At 43.0% G+C, this 21725-nt stretch overlaps 1 protein-coding gene across 7 annotated transcripts in view; it reads right to left on the bottom strand.

The window, feature by feature from the left end:
* Nucleotides 1–21725, bottom strand: part of TRAPPC9 (trafficking protein particle complex subunit 9) — an 889500-nt gene that overhangs the window by 271640 nt on the left and 596135 nt on the right. For all 7 annotated transcript variants that reach the window (XM_077166715.1, XM_077166716.1, XM_077166713.1 and 4 more), the window contains one exon: nt 16760–16870. In XM_077166715.1, coding sequence (XP_077022830.1) covers nt 16760–16870 — 111 coding nt within the window. The remainder of the gene's footprint in view (nt 1–16759; nt 16871–21725) is intronic.

Genomic DNA, 21725 nt, shown 5'->3' with positions numbered 1-21725 from the left:
TGCCTACCCACATTCATAAAGCCTATGTGATTTTGTCCTGCTCTTCTCTCTGACCTCTACTTCTAACCTTATTCCCTTCAAAGCATTCCTCATCGCCTGACATATCATGTATATATGTGTCCACTGGCAATGTCCCCACTATAATGCAAGCTCCAGGAGAGCACACTCTTCACTGCTAAGTCGACAGTGCCTGGTAGGTACATGGCAGGCCCTTAATGAACACTGTTGAAAGAATGAATGAATGTAGAAAATAATGAATAGGTGAAAATGGGCAAATTACTTAACTTATATGAAACTTATCTACCATCTGGGAAACTTGGGATAAAATCTACCTTTATAATAAAGATGAGAAATAAAATTTCTCAAAACCTAGCATGTCTGGCTCATGCACTTCCCAAACAAAGAAACATGCCAGTAAAAACAAACAAACAAACAAAAAATTCAACAAATGGTGCTGCAGTAATGGGATAGTCACATGGAGAAAGAATGAAATATGACCCCACCACACAGCATATAAAAAAAAAAAAAAAAAAAAAAACCTGCTTGGCACAATGCAGGTGATCTACATTATTAGCTACAACTTAGTGTGATGGTCTCCAAGCCAGGGCATGAGTTCCACTAGGTGCAGGAAAAACATTATTATAACTTACTTCTGTACATGTTACCCAAAGGATAAGAAATATTAAACTTGACTGGTATTGACTGTGCAGTCTGGGAGTAGAACCTATATGTGATCATAATGGATGTGCATGCAAGGTGGGAAGAAAAAGAACTTTGTTTTCAATGCCAACAGGCCAGGGTCAGAATTGACAGTCATTGCTGGATACTGGGCAAAGAGCTTGACTTCAGTGAGCTTTTGTTTACACATCTGTAAAATACGGTGATCACAGCACCTGAGAGATAATAAGAAGACTAAAGCTGGGCTATAGGATAATTCAGGACACCACAGAGATTAATAAGGGTGGAAAAACATGGCAAGATTATATAAATTCTAGCACTTAGAAAATGCTTGATAGAGGCTAGGTTTTTAATTTCCCTAAAATGCTAAACATTTCTACAAAAGAACTTTGACCCCAGTGCTATTAATACATGTACTTGAGATGATTAGTTAATGAAGGTAGGAGAAGAATGTTGTTCATAAAATCAACCAAACAACAACTAAGTTATTCCATCCTTACCAAGCATAACTGGAACCAGCAGTTTAATATTGACCCAACAAAAGCAAGCAGGGGAAAGGCCACCAAACTGTCCCCTGCACTCTGGGCCAAAGTCTGCTCTAAGTCTGCCCAGGCTGGGCTGGAGCTGTCTATTCATCTGCTTGTCTTGTCTACCAGGCAGGAATCTCCCTGGATGAGGCATAGCCATCTTCCCTTCTTCACACTGCAAGAAGACAGCTTGTTCACCTCCAGACATACAGCCCTAAACACAGCACTGCACACATGGAGGCATTTAGAATGATTGCTCAATGAAAAACAACTATTTCTTGCAGAAATTCAGTTGGACCTTGCCCGCTGTAACCTGAAATAGCAGGTATTGTTCTGCTCACCAAAGTTGCAGATTCTTTCCACAGGGCAACCCTTAAAACATCACCTTGTCTGCAGGCTACACACCTGGTTGCCATGGCAGCTCCTCCCAAGCTCCAGCACTCCCTTAGCACCCCCTGAACAGACCCTGGTCTGTACATGTCCTACGTAGGTATAGTCAGTAGGAGTTGTGGTACACAAAGCCACAGAACGAGGGTAACAGGGGGGCCTAGAGATACTGCTTGGCAGAAATGATGTATTCTAAAGATTTTAAACATCAGAAATATTTATCAAGGATGAGGTTCCTGAAGTAAAGAAGCTGAGACCAGCTGAGACTTTCCTATCAGGGCACCCATTAGCATTCACCAGCCATGACCTCTGCCTCCCTGCTATAGATTCATCCCAATACATGAGAAGCAAACACCAACAGCTAAATTACTTTTTTTTTAAAGATAGAAAAGAATCACAAAGGAGAAAGATACAGCAACATGTTAAGTAGGAGTCTGCTGTGTGTCGAATACAGAACAGGTTCATGAGGGATGACTAATTGGAAATAAAAGAATTTCCTTTAACCTAATCACCAATAAATAGCAACAAAGGAAGCAAGGCAGCCTGACATCCCAGAGCACTGTGCAGCATATATTACAACGTCTAGTTTCTGAAGGAGGTTTGTAAAGGGAGAAAAGGCCTTGGCACCTACCAACCTTGGAAATCTATCTTTTAAACAGGAAGCTTGTTGCAGCAGTGAAAAGCATCCGTGCAACAATACTACCAGACCATCTTCTCCAGGATGGAAAACCACGCAGGGGTGCATGTTCAAGAGCAGGCAAGACGAGCTCCCTGGCTTTGAGGCCACCCCTCCTAAAGAGCAAGCTGGACACAAGAGGCTGTGCCACAGGGCCAGGTGCTCTAGGAGAGCAGTCCATGCTCACCATCCTAGTCCTAACCCCTGGCTCAACTGGAGTGCAGCGGAGGGTGGGGGTAACTTACTTCACTGCTCTGTGAGGAAGGGTGGGACAGTGCTCATGGCCAGGCTAAGTCACTTCCCAATGGCTCCCCTGCACTCCCAGAGGATGCTCCCAGCACCTTCCTTCCACCCTGGTGCCTGCAGAGGGAGTACACAGATGTTGTGGGACACAGAGAAACCAGGTCTGGTCCTTATGACAATATCCCACCGTGTACAACTTTGTGTGGTGTGTTTTAAACATCTTCTCAGTCTCTTATAAAATGGGGATTAAAGATGTCTTTTCTTTAGAGTTGCTGGAAGGCTTATATAGGCAAGCACTCAAAGCAGGTAGCACAGTAGCAGGGACATGGGGGGTACCCAAAAACGTTAGCCCTTTTCTGATCCGCTAGAGCAAAAATGCCTTGAAAGCAGAGACTGTGACTTTTTGCTGTAATTCTCATGGTTGCTTGAATATAACAGGAGCTTAATAAACAGGATGAAAGAGCAAGAGTCTTATTGACACACTTAGCACACTCCCACCTTAAGCATGCCAGGATTTAAGCGGTTCCATCTGTGTGACCTTTTTAGCACTGTACCTGGCATGCTGTTTAGCATACAACAGGTACCCAATTAATGCCTTCTGAATGAATATAGGAAAAAACAAAAGAATGTACAGTCAATTGCAAAGTGATATATAAATATAGGATGAGGAAAAAACATACTTCCTTGAAAGATGGCATAAAATTAAACATGATGATGGAAAGCTTTAAGAAATTCGACAGTTTTCCTTGAAATGCAAAGGAAGTATAATGGATTGTGTTATAAAGTATTTGCTGCCCCTTCCTACGGGATGGCCTGGCCTTGCCTCGCAGATTTCGGGCCTGCGCTGGTGACTTGCTTTGACACACAGAATGTGCAGGGAAGTGACGTGTGCCACTTTCAAGCAGAATGTTCACAAAGTATCATGTGGCCCATCCTCTCCTCCTCTCCCTCTGCCACAAAACTAGCATATGCCAGAGTAGGGATGGGCTATCAAATGAAAGAACACTGGAGGAGAGCTAAAACCAATCCCTGGTGGACAAGGAACATGAATGGACACAAATCTCCTGTTCTAAGTCACTAAAGAGGCTGCAGTCATTTGTAGTCACAGAATAACTTGCTCTAACCTGAATGGTACCAGAGGTGATTCAATTCATTTTCTACTGTGCAGGACACTCAGAGAGATGATGAAAACAAAAGCCTTGCTCAAAGGTGGCTCCCCAGGCAGACATGTAAACAGATAACCCTGCTGTGTGAGCTGCAGAGTGTGTGGGGACTAAGGGCTCCAGGAGCCCTCCATCACAGTGGGATGGAGGGCCCCAGGAGCCTCAGAGGGTAAAGGCTGGGGTGCTGGCAGGGCATTCCAGAAAGAAGGCTCAGGATAAGCTATTGATAACCTCAAGCCCTTCAATGCCATATATTGTATAACTACAGTATCTCTTCTTTCTTCTCTTTTCCCTCTGTTGTGAAACAGTAATTGGAAAAACCATGCGTTTTATTTTTGACTTTTAAGAAATGTACAATGGCATGCACATGTGCTCAATTTTTATGTTAAACAGAAACCTGCAGCCTTTCTACTCTGCCCCATGGTCTTACCTTCTCCCCACTGTTCAGCTGCCTGCTTATTGACACATTAACTGTTCCTGGTTTTTAACAAACCCTGGAAACAGGCTCCCACTGTCCGGTCTTAAGTTCTCTCCTGGGATGGAGTGCCCACCCTGTCTCCTATCTCCTTTGAATCTCAGGGGATCTGCAAGAAGCTCTGGAAATACAGTGAGCAGACAAGGCTGGAAGGGCCAACAGGACTCAGTTGGTTTTAGCTCCACCAGCCTGGGCTCTACCTTGCTCTGTAATTACCTCATTGGTAGATAGCTTACGCTGTACATTAGCGAAGCAACACATTCCTTAGGGTGGAAGTTTCCACCACCCTCAAGCTTCATCCTAAAGGACCTCTGCCTTCTTTCTCTTCATAACAACACAGTATTGATACAGAAGAGTATTCATTTCTCAAGAATAAAGAGAAGTGGCCTACCCTCTATGGACAAGTTACTAAATACGAGACAGGCACTGGCCAGGCACATTAAGCCATTGCCTCAGTCAGTCTTTTCACACAACCCAGCAAGGCAGGTTTCATCATCATCCTGGTTTTACAAACATCAACACTGATGTGCTGAGAGTTTAGTAACTTACCCAAGATTATATGCTGTGCAAAGTACTATGGAGGTGGGACTCTAACCTGGTCTCTGTGGCCCTGAAGTTTATAGCCTTTCCACTATTTAAAGGAAGAAATTAACAGCTATAACTGCATTTCAGATAAGCTCATGCACTGACAACAATGTTCCAAAGATTGTAAGCACAAGATTCACAGTGGTGTGCGCAAATATATACCCATATCTCAACACATGTGCATAGGCAGTACACATACTGTGCGTGCATAAGACAGATAACAACACATTCATTCCCAATTTTAAAGGTCAGCAGAGACAACTGGTAAGATGGCACCCAAAAGGCCAATGCCTGTTCTCATGCCTTAAAACTTGGTGTCGCTGCTTCAAGGGTCCTGTCCGACACACCCACCCATCCCTGGAGTGACGTATGGGCCCCTCCCTGGCTACCCCAGTGTGCTGGGCTCAGCTGCAGGGAGGCCTTTCCCATGGAGCATCCTCATCAAGCAGGCACTGGGCTGTCTCCTCCATTAGTCTGGCCCCTAATGTCTGTATTCCCAGTGCCTGGCAAGCTGCTTAGCCCCAGTAAGAGTTCAGTTCACAGCTGAGAAAAAGGAGGGAGCAAAGCCTAATGGGACCCCTGCAGCAGGAACTCAAAGGCTTAGTTCAAATTTATCTCTGATTTACCTGCAGTGTCATCTGGATCAAGTCACATGATCTCACCGAGCCTCAGTTTCCTCATTTGACAAACAGGTTCAGGGAGGTGACATGATAGATACAAAGCCTCCTGTTAACACCGAAGGGCTATAAAATCTGAGCGTTTGTACTACGAGGTGCCAGCAAATGGTCTGTGCAGACAGCCAAAGAATGCTTCTCTTCCTCCTCCAATGCCAAAAGGCATTAAGTCTCAAAGCTCTGGGAACCAAAAAAGCTTTCCTCTGACATCCTGAGTTTTACAGTGTCTATCTTGGGCAGGTTCCAGTGGCTGATAGGTCTTCTGAGTTAATGTAACTTTGTGGAGACTTTCTGAACTAACACAAATTAAATGACTCCATTATGTCAGCTTCATTTCACTTTGGTTTTGCCGCCAACAATTCTTATCAGCAAGCACTTTGCTCTAAGAGATGGCCTTGTTATCCAACTTCCTAGCCTGTTTTCAACACAGAAGCATTTCTTTCATTCTGTGAAAAATGTTGGGTAAGCTGCAGCCCGAGAGAAAGAAAGTGATTTTTCTGGGCCATGAATCAATCTGCTGATAAGCTGTAACATGCGCTATGCAAGAGCCTCACCCTGGAGAGGAAAGTCCTCAGACTGGCTCAAAGCCCAGCAGCCCATGCACGTCCCTGCCCAGGTGACCAGCACACCCAGATTCGGGCCACTCCCACAATGCAGATTTGGTACATGTCCAGACCCTCCTCTTTTCTACTCTTTTGCCAGACCATGGGGAGATTTGAGCCCCACTCCAAGGCTTAAAAGATTGAAAGGGAACAGCCTCCTAAAGTAAGGAAGCAGGTGGCAACTATGCAAAGACAGAAAGAGCAGAAAGCTGGGGACCCACAGTCAGGAGTTGAGGGCCCAGCTCTGGTACCAAAGTGGGTCGGGGCAAGCAGCCGCTGTATGCCCCACCGCCCTCTTCAGCGACCACAGAGCTTATGGGCCCCTGCAGTGCTAGTCACAGCACTGTTGATAAGTCAGTGAGATAATACGTGAAAGTCCCAGAAATGACAGAACCTGGCACACAAGGCATTCGAAGACTTAAGAAAGGACAGGTAGGAGGGGCGAAAGGACAGAGATGGAATGGAGGGAAAAAGAAGCAAAGTCTGGGCTGGCAAGATCCAGATTCATCTCACACGTCCGAGACCCCTTCTGGAACTCCAGAGAAAGGGCCCTCCGAACAACACACTCACTCCTGGGAGTAGGGCACAGCCAGGGGAGAGTAATCACAACAGCCATATTTCCCCAGTGCCCCGCAGGCTATCATTGGCTCCACTTACATTTTCTCATGGGACCTAACAGATGCCTCAATTCACCAGACTAGGAAATTCACAGAACTAAAATGGTAAGCCCAAGGTCAGAGAGCAAGACTGTGGCCCAGAGGAAACTCAAAGCCAGGCCTTAAGACACCCAGGCCAGTGAGACACTGTTGAGGTGGCAGGAAGCCAGCATAGCTGATAGGGCTGGCACCATCCAGCAGAAGCTTTGCACACTGTACAAGCCCCCCAGTCACAATGGTTCCTGTACCTTTGTTCCTGGGGTGAGTGAGCAACTGTGCTGATTTGAAAATGTTATGTACCCTGTTTCCATTTAATCCTGATCCAGTCTTGTGGGAGCAGACCTATTGTTTAGGGAGGAACATTTTGATTAGATTGTCTCCATGGAGATATGATCCACTCAATTGTGATTGTGACCGTTTGGTTAGATGGAGATGTGACTCCCCCTATTCAGGGTGGGTGTGATTAGTTTACCAGAATCTTTAAGAGAGCTCACAGAGAGAGAAAGAGTTCAGAGCTGACAAAGACCCATGCGTTTGGAGATGCAGAGCCCAGCAGAGATCTCCATGTGCCTTCCCATGATATGTTAAGCAAGTTAGAACCGGAGAGAGCAAGGGAAGCTAAGAGATGAAACCCAGCCCTGGAGAAGCAAAGTGAAGAATCCCACAGGAAACGGAGGCTGAAAGCAATGAGCCCAGGAGCAAGGGACTGTCAGACACCAGCCACATGCCTTCCTAGCTGACAGAGGTGTTTCAGATGGCATCAGCCTTTCTTGAGTGAAGGTAACATCTCATTGGTGCTTCAATTTCAACAATTTCCACAGCCTTAGAATTGTAACTTGTAACTTAAAAAATCCCCTTTATAAAAGCCAGTCCATTTTTGGTACACTGTATTCCAGCAGCTTTAGTAAACCAAAACAGCAGCTACACCACCCACCCGGCTGCCCAAACCACAAACTTCCTTTCCTTCTCCACACTCAACAAGCCAAAATTCTGTCAAATTTCTTCCCTCCTGAGTATGTCTGGAATTGGTCGTCTTCTGTCTGCACCAAGTGGGCCACCCCAACCCCACCCCCAGCCCAGCCACTGTGATCCACCCAGGGTCAAACATAAGCTCTAACCATCCACAAGCATCTTCCTACTCTAGGCACCTCCCACTGAGCTGCCAAAGCCATCCTATTGAAAGGCTAATATCATCATAATCTCTCCTGCCTAAAACCCTTTGATGACCAAAGAAAATGGAAAGATCACCCTTTACACCATGGTTTTCTGCCAAGGTCCTGCTGCCTCCCACCTCTCACACAGACTCTCTTCCCTCCACCTCTAAGCTCTATCTACTCCGAATTACCTCCAGCCCCCTGAGAGTGGTCTGCTCCCCTCTCTCAGTTCCTGGTCCATCTTCTAGCCTGAGCAACTCCAACCAGCTCACCCTGGGTCTGCGCAGCTCCTTTCTGGCCTTCAGGCTGGGTTGGAGGGTGAGCCTGACTCCTGCCTGAGCCTACCCCTATCTTCATACCCGCTACAATGGGTTACACACTAAGGCTCAGTAGTGACCCCTTCCAGCCTATAGCTTTCTGCACTGACACTTCTTTCTTGCTCTCAGCTGTCATGTCAAGACCAAGCATGCCTGACAAGGTGATAGGCTTTCAATGGACGTCGAATGAAAGGCAAAGCTTCTGGTTTCATTTTTCTACTATATTTCTGATTTCTACTATAAAAGAGTGCACCAATCACAAACATACCCTCCATGCCCATGTGCCACCAACAATTTGAGAGAGGATTTAATCCAGTACATTTAAAAGGGGCAAATACTAATTTTTGTCTCTATCAACATATAAAACATCCATGATACAACTCTGATGTGGAGACGAGCCCAAAATGTACACACAACAAGTGAGTTCTGTACAGAAGACTAACATTTTATACTTGTCCCTACCAAAGATTTCCCCATGGGATAGAGAGACAAAATTAAGCCAAGGCTTCTCCATTTCATCCCAGTGGTCAGCACTGAACTCCAGCAGCCCCTCCCACTTAAACTGGTATAAAACACCAAGTCTCTCAGAAGACAGCCAAGCTATCACTTCTGGCGTAGTCTACCCCATGGAGTAAAGGGAAGAAGAGAAGGGCTCCAACTACTGGAAAGGCAGTGGGAATCAAAACTCCACTATTTTTTCATGGTCAAATGTTTTATAATAAGAATCCTCGTTAATTCTCATCTACCAGGATCAACAGACGCTCATGAAGCACTCAGGTGTAGAGAGTTGAGTGAAATGTAGGTGGAGGCCCTGTGAAGCTCTGGCCAAGAGGGAAGCTGGATGCAGACATGGAAGCGCTTGGCCCTGCAGTCAGAGCAGGCATCCCCTTTCGGCTGGTGGGACCCTGTCCACCTGAGAAGGCAGGTGGCCCCCAGTTCTGAACCTCCCCAGATAGTTCTGCTGCCCCTGTCTCATCACTGCTATTATCACAGATCCTATTTCAGTCCCAAAAGTCTCCTGGACATGAAAACTAGACAATCAGCTTCTGCTCAGGAGCAGGGGAAAAAGAACATACATGAGATGGTGCATTATTAAATGAATGCATCAACGCCTCACATGCATGAGGTGATTCAAGAAATTGATACTATCTGAAAAGGTTACAGCATTAGATTGATGATAATTCATGACTATTAACATGAGTAGAATTAATTGGGGAAGTACGTGACATGGAAAATGCTACATGAACCACAGAGGTGGCCTTCCTTGATTAACTGGAACGAACCTGCCAGGTAGGGACAGATGCACACTGAGGGGAGCCAAACCAGGGAGAAAACAAAGGAAGTTCTGAGGGGGGTTTCTTTCCCTAAAACACCCCTTGGCAACAAGCTCCAATATTCTGAGCAATGCCTGGGAGGTGGCCAGATGCAGTTATGGGAGGCAGGCTTGAAAGCGAGGCTCCAAATCTGTTCCAGCGACCTTCAGGACCCCTCAATGTGGAAAGCCACCCAGCTGCTCAAGGATACTGCTACAGCCCTCCCAGGCGCCTGCTTCCTAGGAGGAGGAAAAGATCTACCAAGAGAACCTTTATGTGCCCTCCCAACTAAGCACAGCTAAGCAACAAAGAAGGGGCTGGGAGGTGCACAGGGCTAGGTTGTCTTTCACAACTGCCACAGCCTGTGCCCCAGAGCCACCCAAGAACTTTGTGCATCTTCCCTACCTCAGGGGGTGGTGGGCTGCAGGGTGTGAGAGTGGTGGTAAAGCAGAAATGTCGAGATTCATCAGACTTAGGTTTATCTCTTAAGCTCGTCATGGTTGAAAGACGGATGGGGAATTTGGGAAATAAGAGTTCAGTTAGCAGCTACTCTCTCTCAGAATATTTAAGATAAAATAGGGTCATTTCGATGGGGACAAGTTACATGCAATACAAAATATAAAGTGGAAATTGAATCCTGGGGTCTTAGAGTCTCAAGGACCTGGAAGTGCAGTCTCCTCAAAAGGCAGGGGCCCCCCAAGATGGTATCTCTGCCATGTTACCAGCCAGGCTCTGCCTGAACCATTCAGTGAGAGGAAATTCAGAATGGATTATAGGCTTAAATGTGAAATCTACAACTTTAAAACTTCCAGGAAAAATGAACAGAAAATCATTATGACCTGGAATTATGCAAAGATTTCTTAGACATGACACCAAAAGCATACTCTTCAAAAGAAAAAAAAATCGACAAATTGGACTTGATCAACATTTAAAATTCCTCCCTATAACGAAAATAAAAATGACAGATGGAAAAAAATATTTCTAAATCATTAATCTTGCAAGGGGCTTGTAACCACAAGATATGAAGAATGCTTACATCTCAATAATAAGACAACCCAATAAAAAATGCTCAAAGGACTCAGACACTTCACCAAATGAGATACCTGAATGCTCCTAAGAGCCTGAAAAGGTGTCCATTGTTAGTCATCAGGGAAATGCAAATCAATACCACAACAAGGTACCATTGCATGCCTATTAGACGGGCTGAAATCCAAAACTTACAAAAAGTAGCCCTTTCAGAGTTCCCCAGGGAGAATTCGGCCCACCCCATCACTTTTCTTTGTCTTCTGAAGAGCACCAGCTGGAGCCTGCCCTGCTTCAAAGTATTCACATATGAGCACCCAGAGGAGAGGCCCATGTACCATGCCTCTCTACTTCTCCATGCACGGTGCTAGAGGGGAAGAAGTAAAGTCTGTCTACAAGGCAAACAGATCTGGCTTCAAATCTGAGCACTCTGGAACTGAACTTGCTGTGTGACAGAGAGATCCCTAGGCCAACATTGACATCACTGAGTTGTCTTTGCCCCAGAATAAGACAAAGAATTTTACAAACTTAAGTTATTATTAGACCATTATATCTGAAAACTATAACACAGATGCTGCTCAACATTAATTTGTGTTGGAAAGTCCCATTCACCCTAAATTCAACCATGCCCTCATTCTATCCCTGAAAAAAAAATATGCCCCTACAGACTTGTCATTTCCTTGTGGCCCAGCTTGATCCTGCCCTGTCTAACTGCAGGGCTGCCCCAGCTAGCACTGGGGCACAAGAAGTTTGTAAGTCTTACCCAGACTCTGAGAGCCTTAAAGATGCCAGCATTCACCCAAGTTCTCACCCAGAACAGCTGCTGAGATGATGAGCCTTAATTATCTGATGAGAATGGTGATTTAGAGCTGAAATCATACAGAAAACAGCTTCATTTCTTCACCTACTTACTTCCCAAACCTCAGACAATAAAATGTTTTTGTATTTTGTTTTCCTTTGAGCTTGTGAAAAAGAGGTGACTTCTTAATATTTAGTGAGCCATCTAAGATGAAGATGTATGCCATTTGGTATAGAGATTCCATACATCGCATTTCGTGTGTAGCATTAGGTAAGAGGAAAAAATCAAATGATAATGGCACCATCACAAAAAGAAAGATAAGCAGAAATTGAATGCCTTCAATGGGAATTCATGACATTATCTATGAAGCAATTCTGTCCAAAAAAAATCACTGGATGTGCTCAAGCCTCGAGAACCTATTCCTAATTTAACAACTCCTAGAAGCACAGCGAAGAGGAGCTGGAGAACAGGAGAGTGGCCCACCACTTCCTCTGTGCTTCCTGCACATTGGGTGTGGTGGTGGCAGCTCGATGGGTCTCATGTTAATAACTGCAAGAGAGGTATCGTTCATGCCCATTTTAAAGAAATGTGCTCAGAATGAAGCTCACAGGGCTAAGCGATTCATCCAAGGCAGTCAAGCTAGGCAGGTGCAGAGCCAAGAGGAGAAACCAGACCTTGTGGCCCCGAGTCCATGCATTCAGCCTTTGTCCTTTGTAGAGGGCAGTGGACAATGGTGGGGGCCCCCCAACATGCTGAGCACACACTCCAAACACGTTCTCACAAAAGCCACAGATGGAAACCCCATATCTAAGATGTTGGAGGAACAAAGGCTGCAGTGTATGGAAACCCAGTCAAGAAATCTTATTTTTCTTTTCTCACAAAAAAGAAAACAATATTTCTGACATCTAGGTCAGCAAATTGCAACATCTTCCAAGGTAATGAACTTCTCTAATCAAATTGCTCCTCTCAGCTGAGTTCTAGCATTTCTTTTGTTTGTTAATCATTCTAAGTCCTACTGATTGCAAGGGCATCCTGGGTTTCTAGTAGGAAAATGTTACAGACAGTTCGTTGGAAAGGAAGCATCCTGGGGTGGTAGAGACAGCTCTGGGAAGGGAGTCAGGAGCCTGACTTCCAAGAGCAATCTGCCAAGGACTTGCTAAGGGACCCTGAGCCTCGGCTTCCCCATGGAGCAGTTGAAGGGATAAGGACAAGAAGATCTCTTCTCGTTTTTAGAATCTAAGTTTCTAATGGTCTTTTCCATTTTCCCTTCAGATAGATTGAAGGGAATAGATTGAAGACACACAGAAAATCCACAAAGATATCCTAAAACTCAGAAAGCCTGGAGACAGGAAAACCCAGGCTGAGGAATTGAGAGGGACAAAGAATATAATCCAGATTGGAAATACATAAAAAAAAGAAAGAAAAAAAAATAAATACAGCTTGGTAACTAATAATAACACTGGGTTTCAAACAATTAAGGAACATTCTGATGATTCACATAGTACTTGGGAATGCTTGAAGGAACTAAAGGAGGAAAGAAAAAAAAAGTTGAGAGATGGAGCCAGAGACACAAGTTTCTGGGCCACTGGGTTTAGATAACAGGACCTCCTAATAAACTGTCAAAGCCCAGAGAGTGGAAAGCACTCAAGAGATGGCACTGCACCAAACCCTGATTATGTGTCCACAGCACACTGAAGTGTGGGTTTCCAGACGCAGGTCAGCATCCTCCAGTGCCCAGAAAAAGCACCTGGTCGAGGAGGGTGAAGGACGAGGAGGTGCAGAGTGTCTGTATGCATTATGACCTCTTTTGATGTAATTTTCCTTGGTTCCCAAGACCTCAAGGAGGGGTTACTAAGGTCAAAAGCACTTGTGAAGGAAGGAAACTAAGCAGTTCCCAGGTCTTCCCCTCTTTGAGCCTCAGTCTCTTCATCAAGCAAATGGGAGCAATATAATGGTACCCACTTCAAAGCTGCCATGAGAAAAAAAGAAGCACAAATATAAGCCACTAAAATTATGAGCCTATGTGTTACAGTAGAGCCTACACCTGATCTACAGGTTACCAGAGAACCTTATTTATAAGACAACAATGATGGCGGCAGCAAGATGAAGCAGTCAGGCTTTCCAACTCCTGGTTCAAATCTCAGCTGTGATCCTCTGCTCTAGTTTGCTAGCTGCCAGAATGCAAGACACCAGAGATGGATTGGCTTTTAATAAAAGGGGATTTATTTAGTTAACAATGTATAATTCTTCAGAGGAAAGGCAGCTAACTTTCAACTGAGGTTCTTTCTTACATGGGAAGGCACAGGGTGATCTCTGCTGGCCTTCTCTCCAGGCCTCTGGGTTCCAACAACTTTCCCCAGGGTGATTCCTTTCTGCATCTCCAAAGGCCTGGGCTGAGCTGCGAGTGCTGATATGAGGCATGCTGAGCTGCTTGGGCTGTGCTACACTGAGTATCTCATTTAAGCACCAGCCAATTAAATCAAACATCATTCACTGCAGCAGGCACACCTCCTAGCTGACTGCAGGTGCAATCAACAACAGATGAGGTTCACATGCCATTGGCTCATGTCCACCGCAAAAGAACTAAGCACCTTCACCTAGTCAAGCTGACCCCTGAATCTAATTACCATACCCTCCCAGTGCCCATTCCAGGATTTGGCCACAGCTAGGCCCTTCCCATGCCCTCTGCATTCTTGGGGAAAAGTTTCTAAGTATTGGAGTTTAGGTTTGTTTGTGGAACTCTTCCCCATTGTGTAACCCCAGTGTGTGCACTATTAAGACATATGGCAGGGCCGATCTACTCAGACCCCCCATTGACAAATCTCTGCGGTGATGATGGCATTGGGAATTTTCAATGCTAGGGCAGTGACGTAGAGAAGGACAGGGCCACTGCCGTGAGGAATGAATAGTGCAAAGGTGGCATGGTAGTTTGAAGCTTTCTGTACCCTAGAAAGACAAGTTCTTAAATCTAATCCTTTTCTGTAGATGTGGACCCACAGTAAGTAGGACCTTTTGACAAGGATACTTCAGTTAGGTGTGACCCACTTCATTCAGGACAGGTCTTAATCTTTTTACTGCAGTCCTTTATAAAAGGAATGGAGAGAAAAAGAGAGAGAGACAGAGATAGACAAAGAGAGAGATAGAGCAAGAGAGTAAGCAAGCAAGAGAGAGACGTGCTATGGAAGAAAGAAGCTAAAAGCAACAAAACCCAGAAAGCAAGAGAGAGATCAGGAGAAGCTGCCATGTGCCTTGCTGTGTGTCAAAGGGTCCAAGGATTCCTGACAAGCAGTCCTCAGAAAGAAAGCACCACCTGATGATGTCTCAATTTGGAGATTTTCATGGCTTCAAAACTGTAACCTAATAAATTCCCACTTTTTAAGTCAACTCATTTCATAGTATTGCTTGGAGCAGCTTAGGAAACTAAAACAGCCAGGTATCCTCAATCACATAACGACATGACATCTGTTATCATAAATTATAAAGAGACTTACACACAAATGAGGATATCATGAAATTTAATTTTTATGGTTTGATAATTATGCAAAAACACAATAATTATCATATCTGAATTTTCCAGTACATTAAAGCCATTGCTGCTGGTGGCACTGCATTTTCTTAAGAATGTTTGCACTGCTTCACTTGGAAAAGTTCTCTACTGTATCTGGTCATCTTCTGAAACCAGATGAAGAGGAATGCCCAACTCTGGGGCTAGAGCTTAAATAACTGGGAAATTGTGGAGGAGGGGCCTGTGGGGGAAAGGGGCAGCTGGCATTAGGCAGCTCTGGACTCCAACTCTAAGTAACTGCAGGGTCTTGGCAAGTCTGGACTACTCAGAGGAGCCCTACCTCCTCATACGCTAAGCAGGCACAGTGCCTGCACCCTAAAGGATGGCTATAAGGGTTCAAGGAGAGATGACCGATGAAAATGACTTCTGACAGCACACCTCACCTAGGTAAAAACGAATGTTAACACAGGCATCTAACTTCAAGATACGGCAACGTGTCTTAAGGTCACAACTGACAGTATGCAGTCCCAGGAAACATAACTACAGACCAAGCACCAAAAATCATGTTTGGCCCAGAAGAGTTAACTAATGACCTTGAATTACAGAACTGATGTACCAACTCTGCCACAAAAACTCACAAGCTGACAGGTGAGTCACTCATTTCCAAAGGAACTTATAAAAAAGAGATTAGAAAGGTAGAAAGGTACTTTCTATGCTAGTCTGCTTAAATGCTGATTTTAAATTATAAAATTAAAAAGATATTTTTAAGAAATATAATGACAACAGTGATATTTCTAATTTTTAAAACTGTATATTTATAGTTTATCAACAACTCTTTCCCAATTTTTAAAACTATATTTATAGTTTATCAACAACTCTTTCCCCCACACACATGCACATACACAAATACCACCCTTCCTATGTCATGCTGTCCTTCAGACTGGACTGTTCCCCCTTATTCTCTAGCCTCGCCAACTCCTACTCCTCTGTCAAGACTGCAAGACACACTGTCAGACAGACAGGGAAGGCCTGTGCATCTGAGTTACACACTAGTCATGCTGCACTGCTGCTCGCCAGCCTAGGACCCTGCCAGGGCAGGAAGGGTCCTTATTTCTTCATCTCTTCATCTTATTTCCTGGGTCCTAGTCCAGGGCTAAACGCAGTGCATTCTCAAACTATCAGTATTAATTGAATGAATATTTTATGAATGAACAACAACAAAAATGTCGAGTGAGGAAACATTAAGAATTGAAGCAAAAGCTTAATAATGAAGAAGCCTGAAGCAAAAGAGTAAAATGCAATTATGCATGACTTTCATTACCAAGAATGATTCTAGCTTACAATAGAGAACAAACTTAGCAATTTATAAATTTGTAGAAACGTGTTTTATATTGGTGTCATAAGAAGACCAGGTTTATATACTCTCGGATCTAAGGCTATCTCTAACATCTAGACAAGAAGGGGATACAGAAGGCAGACAGCCTCCCATGCAACTTTTTAAATACGAAGGGTTGGAAGTGCTGAGCAAAGGATAGGTATGTGTAGTTGTATAAGCAACTGCCAGACCCTTTGCTAAAGTGGCTGCACAATTTTATATTCCCACTACAAGGTACAAGAGTGCCAGTTGCTTCACATCCTTATCAACATGTGGTATTTTTGGTCTTCTTAATTTAAGCCATTCTGATGAATGTGTACTGGTACATAACTGTGGTTCGAATAGGCATTTAACATTTTATTTCCACAAAATGAGAGAGATCTAGAACAAATACAGCAAAATGCTTAAATCTGGGATATGATATGCTATGTTTCTAAACTATTTTCTATATATTTTAAGTATCTGGAAATTAAAAATAGAAACATCATTCCATTTTATCTTATTCCATTTCTGATCCATCTATGAGAATACACGTCTAAATTCCAAGTGCTAAGTGTGTGCGGTCTGGCGAAGGCCCAATGGGGAGCAGCGAGGGGCCCACACTTACCGCTGGCACTCACTGGCATGCAGAATGAGCTCCTCGTTGCCCTGAGCACTGATGGTCAGCTCATGCTCTGTAGAATTGAAGACATCCAGAAGCAGGTGGCACTGTCGGGTGCTGCAATGGAAAGAGGAGAGAATTCAGAATGCTCTGGCAGCCAAAGAGGAGCACAGTTTTGCCTCTCTCTCCTCTCCAAGGATTCTATACTCCTTGAGGATGTGCAGGGTGTGATTTATGAAAATGTCAAATGCCTCTGGACATAGAGGACAACTGAGACTTATTCTGTATAAATCGTGAGCTCTAAAAAGAGGGCTTGACAGCAAGCAGATCTCGTCCTTGGCTTTAGAGTCATGTGGACACATGTTTGTAGTCCAGCTCTGCCCTTTGTAAACCAAGTGATCTCTGGAAAGTAACCCAATTCTCCCAGCCTTAGTACAAGATGTGGACTGGGATGCTGACTGGTTAAGTAAGCCACCTGGATGGGCACGCTTGACATTCAGTGCCCCTCACTAAGTGCTACATCAGTCAGGATCTCTTCAGCAAATATTGACTGGATTTCTACCAGGAAGCAAGCAAAATGCTAGCAAAGGCACATAAAGAATTGTTTCATGACTGTACGTGCATATGTTTGCTAAGGGTTTCTTAACAGACTACCTTTATAATTGTAACAGATAATGTAGGTTTACGCATCAATCACCCCTTCAAACCCCTACTCCTTCATTCTCTTCTATGACGGGGTTGGAAGTAAAATACTCAAATTCCCTTGTAGCATGGGGTTGTCCATGTGACAGAGTTCTAACCAAAAAGATGGGAGCATCTGGAAAAGATCAACCACTCCACATAAAGGACACGACTTGGAGAAGAAGGCTTTTACCCCTCCCTCTCCATCATTGCCTTTCCTTCCTCCCTAGGAATGATTTGGATGTCTAGAAGCTCAGCAACCATTCTGAGACAATGAGAACAAAAGCCACAAGCTATGGATGACAGGCCTGGGGAGAGGGGAGCCTGGGAACTGATGGCCTCCCTGAGCAGCTGTCACAGGGAACACTGCAACCCTCCCTCTAGATTGGCCAGGCCCAGGTAAAATGAAAACACAGGCTGCAGCTGCATCAGTCACCATTTGCTGAGTTTCTATCCCAGCTGAACACTTGACTAAAATAATACAGTATTCCAAATACCAAGTATCATGGCAGGTGTGTGACAGGTAATCAATAAATGTTTGCTGACTGGAACCAACTGCTGAACTCATGATAGAAGAAGGGGAAATCAGCAACAGAAACAGTCACTCCCCTTCTTGGAGGAGTAGGGTAAATAGTTTTTCAGAGGGAAAACCAACTCAGAGAAAACCTCTGCACTCTTATTTTTACCTAAGTGTTACTTCAAGCCATGGTCATCCAAAGGGCATTCGGATTTTCAAATATATTTCTCCAAGTGGGAGGTAAGGCTCTGCTGGCTGCTAGAAGAAAGTCAAATAGGTGAAAGGGGAAGGGAACTAACATCGGCCCTGAACTGGGCTGCCTGACAGGGGCTATTTCTGCACTGGAGGCTGAGCAGCACCACCTCTCTCTCGTGGAGGCATGGGGCAGGGGAGCCATTACACACAAATACAGACTCCATCTAGAGACCACATCTGTGAAATATCAGAGCCACAAGATGTACATGTGTGACCGACCCAGGGAAGGAAATAAATGTGCCATGGTCTCTTTCCATCATACATAATGGCATAGATGGTGGGCAGCACGTGTCTCTGGCAGAGCAGATATGCACTGGCTGATTCTGGTGCTGTGGGGGGGGGGGCCTCCGCCAGAGGTTCAGCACTTGGAAAACATTCATTACCTCCGACAGCTGTCGACAAGAAGCCTCTCCACTCAGCTCACAGAAAAACGAGCTTACAAGAATGAAGATTCATCTATTCTGCCTTTGTCATAACTTCATGAAATCTTTAATCACAGCAAAATCTCTCATCAGAAAAGGAACTTGTAAAACATTTATCAGAGGAGGAAAACAGAAGTGATTTTAAAGGCAGGGAATAAACAATTCAAATACATGTTGTTTTCACTCCAGAACATAGTGCTGAGAAAACTGCATGACAATGAGCAACTTAAGACAAATACATACTTTGTCCTTTTCTTTTTTAATCTGACTCATCGAGTGTGGGGCATTTGGATCCAGTGAGTACACTCCTTCTAATTACAACATTATGATATATTGGAGAATCTTTGTTTTTATCTGCAATTCATAAATTAATCCCCTTTCCCAAACTGCAGTAGCATTCTGTGCTCTCTAGAACGTCCTCTACTGTGTATATATTTCCACATTTCTTCATTTTTTTTTTAAGGTTCAAAAACCTATTTGAGCACATAGTTAATTTTAATTCTGGTTCCTTTTCTTTTCTTTCCGGATCCACCTTTCTGAAGTGTGGGAAAGTCCTGGAAAGCCTCCTGGAAGAACAGAGAGCAGAACTAGTCTTTGAAGGACAGATACATTTTCCAGGCTTGGGTAGAAGAAGGCAGCAAAGAACCAGTATCACGGAGGAACACGTTATTTTGTAAAACTTAAGTAGTCACACATGGAGAAAGTTGGGTGAGAGGGACAAGGGGCCAGGTGGAAAGGAGATGTACATTCCATGCAAACAAAACAACGTGGGAGAAACCATCTAGACATATTTTAAATGTATTACTATTTCCTCTGCCTAAAAGTTTTATTAATTCAGTCATTCAACCTTTATCTATTGAGTACCTACTTTGTGCCCTTGGGATATGGAAATGAACAAGAAAGACTCTCTGATTCCATGGAAATTACATTCCTATGGGGGGGGGGGGCTGGAAATAATGGGCAGTTAAATTTTAAAAATAGTTTATATAGTCATATTTTATAAAATGAGGAAAATAAAACAGTTCAAAAAGGTTGCTGAATACAGGGTAACACACACATGCTAACATTACTATATCCCAGCTAAAACAATTAGAAAATAAAAGGTTTAAGAAAATATATTTATAATAACAGTGCAATACACAATGCACCTAGGAATAAATCTAACAAAATACAGTATACGCTAGATATTTATGGAGGAAATTATAAAATTTTATGGAAAGATATTAAAGAAGATAAATACATGCAGAGGAATATTATGTTTAAGGGTTGGGAAGACAATATTTTAAAGTCGCCTCATTTCAAATTCATCTATGAATTCTATACAATCCAATAAAAAATTCCAACAAGGTTATTTTTTGTGTATGAAACTTGACAAGCTATTTCTGAAATTTATATATAAGAACAAAGGGCCAAGAATATGCAAAACAATGATGAGGAAGATTTCTGAAAGGGATTTGGCCTACCACATATCATTATTATAAAGCTGTAATAATGAAGACAGTACTGGAGCAGGCAGTGACGCAAAAATATTTATGAAAGAGAAGTCAATCCAGAAGCAGATCCACGGATCTAAGGGAACTTTGTATACACCTGAGTTGGCATTGTGGACTGATGGAGCACTGATGATTGATGGAGAAGAGATTCAATAAATGGTGCAGAGACAATTGGTTATGCATTCAATCAGAACTTATATTCCTACCTCACACCACAAGCAAAACAAAATTCCAAATATAGGCATACCTCTTTTCATCATGCTTCACTTTTATGAATTTCACAGATATTGTTTTGGCTGTTTTGTTTTTTTTTTAAACAAATTAAAGGTTTGAAGCAGCCCTATGTTGAGCAAGTCTACTAGAGTCATTTTTCCAATAGCATGTGCTGACTTCATGTTTTAATTAAGGTATGCACATTATTGTTTTAAGAAATAATTCCATTCCACACTTAACAACCTATAGTACTGCATTTTATATGCACTGGGAATCATGTGACTCACTTTATTGTAAGCTTTCCTTTATTGCGGGGGTCTGGAAACAAACATATGATATCTCTGAGGTATGCCTGTAGATTGAAGAAATAACTAAATGTAAAAAGAAATACTAAAAACACCTAGAAGAAAGGCTTCTGATCTTGGAGGACAGAAAGATGTTTTAAATGAGTTATAAGACATACAAAATATAATGAAAAGAATAAAATGTTTGGCACATTCAAATTAAGAATATTTACATGATGAAAAAATTGAAAAAAAAGCAAAGACAAATCACATTGTGAAAAGGTGTTGGCAACACATGAAACATGGAACTGACAAAATATTAGAATATAGACTTTATAAAGAACTCCTATAAATCAAGATAAAAGATATGATCCCAAAGAAAGAATAAGAATGTGTAATGTAAAGTAGAAGAAACTCAAATGGCCAATAAACAGGAACAGAAGCTCAATCAACCAGCAGTCAGGAAAATGGAAATAACATTCTAAGATACCATTTCATACCCAACCTATAGGAAATATTTTTAAAGTTTTCTAGAAGATGTACAAATGACTAAAAAGCACACGAAAAGATGTTCAACATCATTAGTCATTAGAAAAATGCAACTCAAAACTACAATGAGATACTATTTCATGCTCACTAGAATGGATAGTATTTTTTTAAAAGGAAAATTACAAGTATTGGAGAGGATGTTGAAAAATCAAAACACTCATTCATTGCTAGTAGAAACGTACAATGGGGCAGCCTCTGTAGAAGACAGTTTAATAGTTCCTCAGAACGTTAAATATAGAATTATCATATGACCTGGCAAAATTCCACATCTAGGCATATATCCAAAATAATTGAAAGCATGGACAAGAACAGATATTTTCCACCTGGGAAGCAACCCAAGTTACTTCCATCAACTGATGAAATGGATAAACAAAATATGATATATATACACAATGGAATATTATTCAGCCATAAAAAGGAATGAAGTTCTGATATATGCGACAAACATGGATGAACCCTGAACACATCACGTTGAGTGAGATAAGCCAGACACAAAAGGACAAGTATCATATGACTTCACTGATATGAAAAACATTAGAATAAGCAAAGTCCTAGAGT

The sequence above is a fragment of the Tamandua tetradactyla genome, chromosome 6 (assembly GCF_023851605.1).
Source record: "Tamandua tetradactyla isolate mTamTet1 chromosome 6, mTamTet1.pri, whole genome shotgun sequence".
Classification (NCBI taxonomy): domain Eukaryota; kingdom Metazoa; phylum Chordata; class Mammalia; order Pilosa; family Myrmecophagidae; genus Tamandua; species Tamandua tetradactyla.
The sequence above is the reverse complement of the archived record's forward strand: the minus strand, read 5'-3'. Positions and strand labels throughout refer to the sequence as shown.